Here is an 11,659-nt window from a genome sequence, read left to right as displayed (position 1 = left end):
TAAAGTAAATAGTATGTGTGTGTGTGTGTGTGTGTGTGTGTGTGTGTGTGTGTGTGTGTGTGTGTGTGTATCTTAGTTACTTAATACATTTTCCCACTATACATATCCATGGCATGAATATACAATTTGACACCTGTAACTATAACAGTACCTTACATATAAAATGGTACAAAAAGAAGAATAGCACACAAGTCTCAAGTCTCTGAGGATGAATCCAAAAACGTTACGACATTAAGCTGTTGAAATTCACAAAACATAAAAAATTATACTTTGTTAAAACTTGGGAACATTTTCCATAAACACAAGTTCCATTTCAAAATATAGTGACCAGTGCAGTTTCTTTTTTAAGTATCATAAAACAATAAATTACTCAACAAACCAAAGCTTGATTTTTTATCGATTTCTCAAGAATTTCAATAAATCAAAAATTCAATATTTTTCTGCATCTTATTAAAGTCTAGCATTTCAGTAGAAACTTTAACAGTCCAATTTACCAAATAACAATTTTTCATCAAACTTTTCACATCCATTCAGTCCCCCATTTGCTAATAATAATTTTTGATTAAACATTTCATTTCTACAAAAGATCAATGCATAATTCATACTTTCTGTTTAATAGTATCAAATCTACTAAATATTAGAACTTCTATTTCAAAAATACTGAAACTTAAACCTTTTTTTAAGCATACTAAAAATATTTTCGTTTTTATCGATATTTTTTAAGCAATCTTAAAAACGTCAACTATTTTATACACACTTAAAGAATAAATCCTCTATTCAAATTCATAAAAATAATTAAATACTTCAATCCTACTAGTAATTTTTCGTATGTACTAAAGCTCTTCCTTGAGATACTAATACTAAAAAGTTTATTGTTTTATAAACTATCATGAAGTTCCTCGTATAAAAAAAATTAATATTCACCTTCATTTGCATAGTTTACTTTTAGGTTACTTGTCAAATGTATTTAGAATTTAAAACAGTTTCTTTATTCTCTGTATGCTAGTATACTTGCTTGGTGTGCATTTATTCAAATAATTTTTAACAACAAATATACCTTAGCTTGAACAAATGGCATCCAAGCAAATGTTTCTATAGCTTCTGGAAGTATAGGAAACAAACGGCTTAGAAAATCCTGTACTGCTGGCATTTCAGGAAAAAGATCTTCTGGATGTATGAAACCAACTACTGTAAGATTAGAAAAAGATTGCATGAAGAATGGAGTCATACAAGTATCTGCATCACATGTTCAAGCAATTTTTCTGTAACTCATTAATGAATATAAATTATTGTTGTATTCCAAGAATAAAGCACAATAACAAGAGATTCATGAACGTAAGAAAGACAGTTGTGGTGATTTGTTTTAAGTGAAAAGAAAGAAACAGGACACATTGTGAAGTTAATAAAAATAAACACTTTAGTAGCTGAAGCCAGTTGTAAGTGAAGTCGAATCCAGGCTGATCATCAAGTGAAAATATTTGTTACATTAACGTTTTTAAAGTTTAAAGTGAAGCAATATGATTAAATTACATGTAAGTAAAAAAAAAATGCAAATTTTACTTTTAATGAACTAAAAATATACCAAATGAAAAATTTATACACATAATTAGCAAGTCAAATGCCTAAGAAAGACAGCTACAAGATGTTACAATCACATTTTGATTAATTCAAAACAGGCAAGATTCTGTTTGGCTGTGTACACCAAAACTGCTTGTACATTCCACACTTTCTCTGTTGCTGATCAATCAGAATATTAGATCACAAGTATCTGGAAGCATCTTTACTCCTTATGATACTTTCAGAGCAGCCTCACATACACAAAGTAATGTGAAACACCATACAACTATCAACTGAAACAGTAGATAGTTTCCATGATTAAATACTGCTACAGAAATGAACACCTAGGTTTGAATTGACACAAAACTTTTAACTGGATTTGGCAAGTTCCAAGTTAGAGCTCTTAGAAGAATTTTAAAATTTTGGCAATATGAAATAAATTTGCTATTGAAGAGTGAGTTAGGTGGTATTTGCATTCCATGCTGTTTTAACAGACGTGTTCTTAATAACAATAGTAATAAAAAGTTTCTGTATAAAGATAGCATTTATAGCGCTTAATAGATTTACTTGGTGCATTGCTATACTTGCACACTGCAAAGTCCAAGTACCTTTTTCCAATACACTTGCTATACATTGAAACAATTCTTAAGTATGTTTAAATGCATAATGAATTAGGTTGATAGGATTTAAATGATGGAAAAGGAAATTTATTATTTTTGAGAACCAAAGCCGCTTTTGGCTGTTTAGAGAACCTTAAGATTCTGATGCATCATCAGTTATCTTAGGCAGATTTACCAATTGGCATCCATCTCTCATCTCCAAGTAGCCATACCTAATTTAACAGTGATAGACCAGTGATAGGGAAGGCAGTTAGTCAATACCACCCACTGCTAACTCCTGATCTACTTTTTTTTTTAACAATGAATAATAGGACTGACCATCACATTATAATGACCCCACAGATGAAAATGTGAACATATTCAGCAATGGGGATTTGAACCCACAACCTACAAATTGCAAGTTGAGCACCCTGACTACCAGTCTTCTAAATAAATAAGAATTTTTTTCATTCATATAAACGTCAGTAGAGCATCATATATATTATAAACACTGTTATTAAAAAAAATCTGAAGAATGTGGTTAACCAGTATTGGACCAATGGGGGCCTCCCCCTTCCCCCAATTTTTTGGACCCACTTACAAAAATTTTTATCAGTGTGTTGGATACTGCCAACATCTTGTCTTGGTTTTTATAGTGAATGAACTTTTATACATTAAATGACACATGAACTGACTTTAATAAACTTGTTACATTATAAGTTTTAGGAGTAATTTTCTTAATAGTGGCTAAAAAAGTAACAAAATAAGCTTTGGAGGTTAACACCATATTGTATTTAATGAATGCAAGCCTTCAAGTTTATAAACAAGCTCTTTGTAAGGTGAAAGATAAGTTAATTACAAATGCTACATTAAAAACAACCATGATGAAAACTTACTTTATAATAACATACGTGTACAGATATAATTTGATATAATCCACCATGTGTTGTACATTTTTCTGCTTATGAAACAGTTAATTGTTGCATGTTTTGCAATGTTCTAAGTTGTTGAATTTAAAATAATATCTGATAAATGGTTTACATGCTATTACTATAGATATTGATTATATGTACCCACATTGTTTTTTGCAATATACATATCTATAGATACACATATGGAATGACATTCTGGACTACAGCATGATGTGTGCCCTTACTTCAATAACTGCCACTTTGTACAAAAACATGCAACTGTTATATTTGCATTGTTGTAGATAATCTAGGAAATGCATGCAGATATTTTAATATATAAATAATAGCATTAACTATTATTTGGGTTTTGGGTATCTGACACTCCTGTGGTTAATTAATAACAGTTCAGTGTTTGACGAACTTCAAATGCACTTCAAGAATACATGGCAGAATGAAGCATAAAAAACATGATTGTTTCATGATTACCTGACAAAGCATTAATAAACATTGTAAGTTCAATTGAAAAAAATATGCATTTAATTACAAATTATAAAAGAAAGCTCTGTATGAAGATAAGTACATAGTATACAAATAGCTTCAGGAAAAAAGTCTTTACCTTTGTTCATACTGGAAAGTTTTTGATAGATGTACTCTATCACTTTATAAAGCACCTGATATTCTGGCTGTGGTTTTGTAATTGTCTCCAAGGTTCTTCCTTCAACTGCTATCCACTTTGTTAACCTATGTTATATATTCAAAAAAAATGTGGCTTCAAATAAAAAACAAAAAAGCACAAATTACTACAGGCAAAACAACCATTACACTTACTGACAAGTGGTACTATCTGTGGAGTTTTAGAAAACTAAACAATAAATGATAAAAATAATTATAATATGTTACACAATCCCATATATGACAGAATGAAGTTTCCAATTTAATATCAAATAGAGTTTAACCTTTAATAAAATACACGATTCAACTTCCAAACATTCTGAGAATGACATAAACTTCATTTGAAATGATATTAGAAACCATAGGCAAACCTTGTGGTCAAAAACCCAGGTACGTCCTCTTGAATTGTGCTAGTAAATTTTGAGAAGACAGACTCCCAGTGCCTAGGATCTAGCCAGGCTGCAGTTGACCAATTATCTTCATAGTTGCTACTTTTGTTAACAAACTCAGAAACTGCTTTAACCAAATTTCTAATGGTGTTCTCAAACAGGCTTGCATTCAACACTGTACTGTTCAGACTGGAAACAATCTCTGTGAATTGATCTTCCTATTTGGAAACATATTATTAATATAAAATTGTGAAAAATAATACATATTACAATGTCCTATTATTTAAGAAATAAATAAAAAATCACATTCCAGATATTAAAATACCTCATAAATATGCATGATTTTCAAAATTTATATTTATTTAATAAAATATTAGTTGTTAAAGAAATGTTTTATAGATATTTTTTATCATTGATATGTGTGTGTGTGTGTGAGACTTGTCTCCAAGAAAATCAACCACTGTAATGTGTTTTATTTTCTCAATGTTTTGCCATACTGTCTTAACCAAAAGAACACTATCTATTTCAGTAAACCCAGAAATACAACTGAGGATCAGGCTTAGCATAAATATGTAACACATAAAAACATAACAGCTATGATTCAACAATATTAATGATGGACAAGCAACAATGTAATAGTAGAGTTGAAATGTAACCACAAATTTAAACAATGCACGTCAAAATAAATAACAAAGAAAGTAATGAAATTGAATTTAAAATTATAATTTCATTCCTACAATGTTTACAACCATCAAATGGGCATTATTCTACTCAACTCCAAAACAGTTTATGTATCAAACATTAGAAAAAAGCACACAGCTCTAATATCTCATTACCTGATATGGAAAACACTTTGATACTAGGTTTAGTTCTACAATTGCAGCTGTAAAATTTACTTGGCACACAACCCTTTGAAGTGTTTCAAAGACTTGAAATGCTTCTGGAGTTCTTGCTGTTTCAAAATACTGCTGCCAATTACTAGAGTTTAATGCGCAAAAACGTGTCTTCCCCATGAAAGGCTCCAAAAAGTCATTACTAATGGCTGTAAGCTGAAGAAAAAAAAGTATACAATTTTTGCAAATCATGGAAATTAAAAATGTATTACACTAATAAAGTGAAATAAATCCCCTTGATTAGAAGATCAGGTTAGAAAGTGTTTACAGTTTTATTTCGTTTTTAAAGTGATCATTGTATTCTAATTTCACACTTGAACAACACTTGGAGCAATTGAAGTCAAATCAAAGTTGCACTTGCATTCACGAACTTGGTTGAAACATTTTTGAAAAATGCTATACAATTTGTTTTAATATCTAAATTCTTAATCTGCTCTAAATCTTAAGTACTGAATAACATACTCTATTAAAGTTTACCTTGACAGGTTCTACAATTGTCTGCAATATTATGTCAAAGACATCAACACTTCTGTTCAGAAGATCAAGAATAGCCAATACATCAGGTTTTTCTTCATAAAAACTATACAAACTCTTCCAGTTTTTAGTTGCTGAAATTGAAATGTATCACTTTCTTAAAACATCTACGACCAATGATGTTATTTTTAACTATAAATGCAACAGGGAATTATACTTAAAGAATATTTTAAGTACATAAAAATGAATACCATTTTATGCTATAAGCAATAAATATTAAAAGCACCTAGAGTAAATATATTAAGGTACGATAACATTCACCATCCAGAAAGAGTATTTTTCTACACTGAATAAATTAACTTTTAATATAAACTTATAACACTAAACTCATTTATGTTTTCTGCAACTTATAACTTATATATGTATATAACTAAACCTAAAGGTCAAATCTTTATTTGCATAAAAACACTACTGGTTTCTGAATCAATACAAGAAACTCAGATAACCTTTTTTTAGTGAAAGTTTTAAATAGATGAAGACTGCATTACAAAACATTACTGTGGTGTTAGCAATAAAATAACAGAACAAATACATTAAGAAAATATAATTATTGTTATGAACTGTAGAATGTAAAACTGATGTACTGTAACATATTTTACAAACAAACATATAAATTTGATATCAATTACCTTCAACATATTTCAAACCACAGGTTGTCATTTGAAGAACATCATTGATTAAATTGATGATCCAACTGTTGTTTCCTGCTGCTATATAAAACCTTTGCAGACTTTGATACAATATATTGTTAATTTTTTCATTTGCATCACTGGCTTCTGCAAATCTAGAGCCATACAAATGATAGTTTGATTTCTGACCATTTGTTAGTATGTAAAATGTAATTTCAATTTAAAACACCAAGGTAAACAATTAACCATTTTTTTTTTTTATTAAAGAAGTGCATAAAAACCATGTTTTTTACATTAACGTATAAAAGGATTCACTAGCAAATTACAATAATTTCATAGTAATGAAAAAAAACAACCCAAACCCACTCTTTACATATATTCTTCCTTTACAATGCTATCTAAGATATTCTATTTCATTATTATTATTTCTACTAAAACAAACTTAAAACATTACATCATATAACAATCTCATTGATCAAACAGTGCTTTATTTAATAATGTATTAACCTTGACTGGTTTATCTGAACTTCAAGCCTTTCCATCATTTTCATCCAGACTTGGACCCCTAATGGGCCAGTCTGTGGATGCCAAGTATGTGATGAGTCAACTGTCATGGTTTTGATTTGGTCCAAAAATCCTCCAAGATTTAAGGTAAGTGACTGCAGTGAAACATGAGGACTTCCAGTATAATTTACTGCTTCAGCCTGAAAAATTAAGCAGTTAAAAAGGGTAAGAATCACTAAATTTATTTTCCAACCTTAGAGAAAAGATATTTCAATTTATTGACTCAAAGACAATAAATTATGAACCAACTTTTAATCTGTGGTATTCTAGAACTCATAAAAAGAAACATAGTCACATGATTACACAACAATAGAAGGCTTGTGTATTATGTGAAAAGATAAGTGTATTAATTTATCATTAGGTGAATGAAAGAGAAGACTCGATGCAAAGATAGAAAATGGACATTTTATTAACTAAAGCAGTGTGGCATCAGAATTAAAGGCTGATCTTGATAAGTGATAGAAATTACTTTACTGAAGTTGAAAGTTAAAAAAGTTATTAAAAATAAAAATATAACACAAAATGTGTTTACTAAATATAAACTCTATAATAAAACATAGGAATAAATAAGCTGTAATTTTAAACAAAATTGTGGCAGAATTATTAGATGAGAAATTAGCCCTATCTGCACAGGTGGGGATCAAAGTGTGCATACCACAACATTTTACAGAGCGCCATTCAACATGGTATTATGTATTTGAAGTTAGTTATAAACTATTCATTTTTCTCTACATTGCCGATTTAGCAACAATATGTGGTAGAGGAGAGTTAACTACCAAATACAATATAAAGAGTAACTGAAAAAACAACAACTGTAGATATGGATTTCAGAGGTTTTAGATGTTAGCAAATGCAATATGCAAACTGTAAAATGTGTGAAAGTATTTTTATTCTTCACATGAACCCCAGTTTGCACTCTGACTTGTCACAATCTAAGTCAGAATGATGTTGTCAGTTCACAGACATATCTTAAGTACAAATATTTCAAATACATCTGATTTCTTTTGTCTACTACAGACTTGAACATTTTACTAAATGATTGCCGCATTTTGTGTAGATACGCATTGTAAGTTTGGAATTATAGTCAATATTCCTTCTCCAGCATGGGGTTTGTTAAATGGATCAAATTCATGCACATTCAGTTAAAATCCAAACACATGATTCACAGTATTATTGTTACTTGTGAACAAAAAATAATGTTGACAAGATTTCACAGCACACCTTGATTTATTCACTTGTAAAATTAATCTCTAAAATGTGCTTAAAATATTCTCTTAATTCACATTATATCAGTAGCTACTCAATCATAAATTTGGATTGCAAGAATAAGAAGATCTCTATTCCATGTGACAGTCATAAAATAACCTCACACTCAGGGTGTTAATGGACATAATACAACTATTCTATGAAAGAAGAAGTAGCAGACTTAAATAATTCATTCCAATAACAATAACACCTAAGGATGAAATAGCAAATGGTCTAGACCTGATTTACCAGGATCTGAAATGAAATGTAAAAATGTAATAATTTTGTCATTATATTAAACATTTGTAAGAGAGTGGGATATGTAATATCAGAATACCACATAACTATCCCCCTTTTATTCTTTATTTTTAACTGAAAATGTAAAATTATTCAAAGACATACAGAAATGATTGTCAAAAAACAAGTTACCTTCCACTTTAATAATATTTTCGTCCAGTCAATGGAACACAGGCCTCTACGAGCTTCTTCAAGTTCTGTCTCATCTGCTCCCTCTGGTGGAAGAACCAAGAGTTCAAGCAAAGGTTTGGAGCACCAAGTTTCCCAAATATTTTTTGACTGCAACAATCTTGAAAACTGAAAAATATAAAAAAGTGCATGAAAGATATCTCAGTGACAACAGTTTTCACTTTATTCTTAATATTTGCAATAGATTTCATAGATATGAAAACTTAATCCAGTAGTTTTCTATTCATCCCGTTTAAAGCAATTACACTTCCAAAAGGAATATAATTCTTATCAATTATAGGAAAATGATATGCACTTAATTTCATTAATCAAGCATTTAAAAATCTTAAAGGTAAGAATTTCAATATCACATTACTTATTTTAAAAACAAACCTTCAAATTATCTGTTTCTGAAGTATACAACAGTGCTTCCACAAGATTAACTAAATGCTTATCTGCCCACTCTCCTAGGGGTATTAACTCAGGCATATCTTGAAGAAAGGCTTTCAAAGAGATTGCTGGGCCTATAAAAAAAATCCAAAACAATCACACGACATGAGGATGAATACTAAGTTAATCATCATAAGGTGGCTTAACCAAAGAACAGAATCATATGTCATTTTATTTTTTTGTTCTACTTTGTAACATTTATATGAAGAGTCTCACTCAAACTCTCTCATCATCCTTAGTTGTGTTCAAATTTTGAAATATCTTCAAAACATGCATCTTCTAATATTTGAGTTAAAATTTTTTTTTATCAAGTTCAGAGTATAATATACTGAATAATAAATGTTTTTAAATAAGGCCAATTATCAAACCAGTTATGAACTACTTGTGTTAGTATTCTATTTTGACAAAACTTACATTCTTAGGATATTATTGAAAAGAGAAATAAGATGATTTAGAGGTGGTTTGAAACCAGCATCATTAATCAACAACATGGCACTATTCTATGTTTGAGATAAAAGCTAGTGAAGTTGATCTTTATTAAACTATCTAAAAATATGATATTTTATTGGAATCTTACCTTTGATACTATATGTCATGTTTTTAAGTTTACTAAAAACATAAGCTGCTATACCAAGGCCATCTCCGACATCTGGACTAGACGATGCCACAATTTTGTCAAAGCCAGGTACAAAAAGTGGGAGTACATATGTAAAGCTATAAAAAAACGTAAAAAAGATAAAAAAATTCCAGTCTTTTTCATGTAAAAAAAGGTTACTTACAGAATGATTAAACTGTAAGTTTTTAAATGAACACTGTTTATAAGATTGTGTTTGATAAACAGTATACTAGATTACTATATGGAACATGTTATTTAAAATAAGTTTCAGTAAGGTAATGAGAGAAATAAATGTTAAATTATCTGTAGATTTTTGAAGAAAAAATGAAGTTTGTATTAAGAAAAATAATAGTGTGAACAAATCTTTCAAAAACCTTACATTATTACCTGAGCCTTGATTATTTTTTGGTAAACAAAAACTTTGTCCTAAAGCAAGGGCTCTATATAGTTATAGTGAGGTAAAACTTGTTCATGTTAATGAAATTAATGTTTGGCATCACCACCCACAATTTAGTTGTGCAAACTATACTACAATGACTTGTTAGCATTAGTGAAATTAATGCTTAGCATTGCCCCATTCAGTTTACTTGTGCAAACTATACTAAGATAATAACAGAAAATCAACAAGCCTAAACACAGTGGAGTCTAATCTTAAGCATATATAGCAGAAATCTTGCTTCTAACAAGACTGAACAGATACAGCACACAACTACCTTGTGTGCCTAGTATTTAAAATGATAAGTATAGTGATTTGTCACCAACTGAATGAAAGAAGATGAAAGAAACAAGATCTGGTATGAAGTCAGGCAACTTAACTGCTGGAGAGCTCAGTGAAACAAAGGCCAATTATACAAGATGATAGGAATCATTACCGATATAATTAAATACATTATACTGTAATTTAATGGATGCAGAATTATATCTTACAATAAATAAGAAACTGTTTTTTTTAAGTAAAAATCAAAATATATACAGTCAGTGGCTGAATGTCATTACTAATAAATTCAGAAACAAACAGAGCTTCACTGTGTATCCTTCTGAGTTGGGGAACTTATCTTTGAAGAATGCCAAAACCACTCTGACAATTCATATTATCTGTAATTAATCAATTTCAAAATTTGAATGCAAGATTCCAGAAGTACCTTTGTTCTATGTGACAACCATAAAATAAACTCACATTCAGGGTGATGTTGTACATATTAAAACCATGCCATGAAACAACAGGTAACACATACTATAGAAAGTAAATACCTAGTGTCAAATCAGCACATTGCCATAAACCAGATTTACCATTTTCTTAAATGGAACTCTAGAAATATTTTTTTTTATACTAAATATAACACATAAAAGTGGAATATATGATATCTGAATACCATAGCAGTAGCTTCCTTTAAGTTTCCATATGAAAAAGAAAAGTGTGAGCAAGTTTTAAATTTTTAATCACAATATGGCCTAAATTTAATTCTGTATGGAATTAATAAATTGGTAGAATTATGTAAAAAACATAAGCATTTTAAAAAAGTTTCCACACTTAATAATACATCCACGTGATCTAGCTTATTATTCTGAATTGGCATAAAAAGTCCAGCAAAAGTTAAAGGCTCAGCTGTGGCCACAGACTTAAAAATATAACTATTATTTTCTCTGAAGATTATGATTTTGTGCCTTGATGTGGTCTTGTATAAATTATCTAAAAAAAAAATCTATTCACTTTTATTCATGAGATACTAATTGATCCAGAGAACCTAATATAAAGCTACTAGCACTTTACTTCTAACCAAAGTTGAGCTTACAAATAACAACTTGACACTCACTCAGTACAATAAAGTATAAATATTCATAAAAATATAAATAGTAAAACTTGTACTGCTGGATTAGTTATTACAGTTAATCTCATATTCTTCAATCCTTAACACTGTGATCAAATCCTTTGTCTCCCAGCCCATGTTGTCTTCTTCTTTATTACTATACTCTTTGTGTAACTGATTAGTTTGTTTTAAAACATTCATGAATGATTCCATGTAACATTCCTTCACACGTGAGACCACACGCATGTATTTGTTTACACAAGTACACAGCATGGTCACAAGTAAATAGACACCACCTTTTCAGTAAAAAATGAAAATTTTCAGTCA

The 11,659-nt window shown here is 29.7% G+C and overlaps 1 protein-coding gene across 1 annotated transcript in view; it reads right to left on the bottom strand.

Annotated features, from left to right (window-relative positions):
- The window catches only part of LOC106457882, a 137,376-nt gene that overhangs the window by 42,139 nt on the left and 83,578 nt on the right, over nucleotides 1-11,659 (bottom strand). Inside the window, exons 26-35 of the mRNA XM_022383950.1 lie at nucleotides 9,486-9,622; nucleotides 8,852-8,982; nucleotides 8,423-8,587; nucleotides 6,692-6,888; nucleotides 6,185-6,339; nucleotides 5,499-5,629; nucleotides 4,965-5,177; nucleotides 4,111-4,346; nucleotides 3,684-3,808; nucleotides 1,058-1,188 (exon numbers count right to left, since the gene is read on the bottom strand). Of these exons, the coding sequence (XP_022239658.1) occupies nucleotides 1,058-1,188; nucleotides 3,684-3,808; nucleotides 4,111-4,346; nucleotides 4,965-5,177; nucleotides 5,499-5,629; nucleotides 6,185-6,339; nucleotides 6,692-6,888; nucleotides 8,423-8,587; nucleotides 8,852-8,982; nucleotides 9,486-9,622 (1,621 nt within the window). The remainder of the gene's footprint in view (nucleotides 1-1,057; nucleotides 1,189-3,683; nucleotides 3,809-4,110; nucleotides 4,347-4,964; nucleotides 5,178-5,498; nucleotides 5,630-6,184; nucleotides 6,340-6,691; nucleotides 6,889-8,422; nucleotides 8,588-8,851; nucleotides 8,983-9,485; nucleotides 9,623-11,659) is intronic.

The sequence above is a fragment of the Limulus polyphemus genome, unplaced genomic scaffold (assembly GCF_000517525.1).
Source record: "Limulus polyphemus unplaced genomic scaffold, Limulus_polyphemus-2.1.2 Scaffold386, whole genome shotgun sequence".
NCBI lineage: Eukaryota > Metazoa > Arthropoda > Merostomata > Xiphosura > Limulidae > Limulus > Limulus polyphemus.
This window is presented reverse-complemented; position numbering and strand designations above follow the sequence as displayed.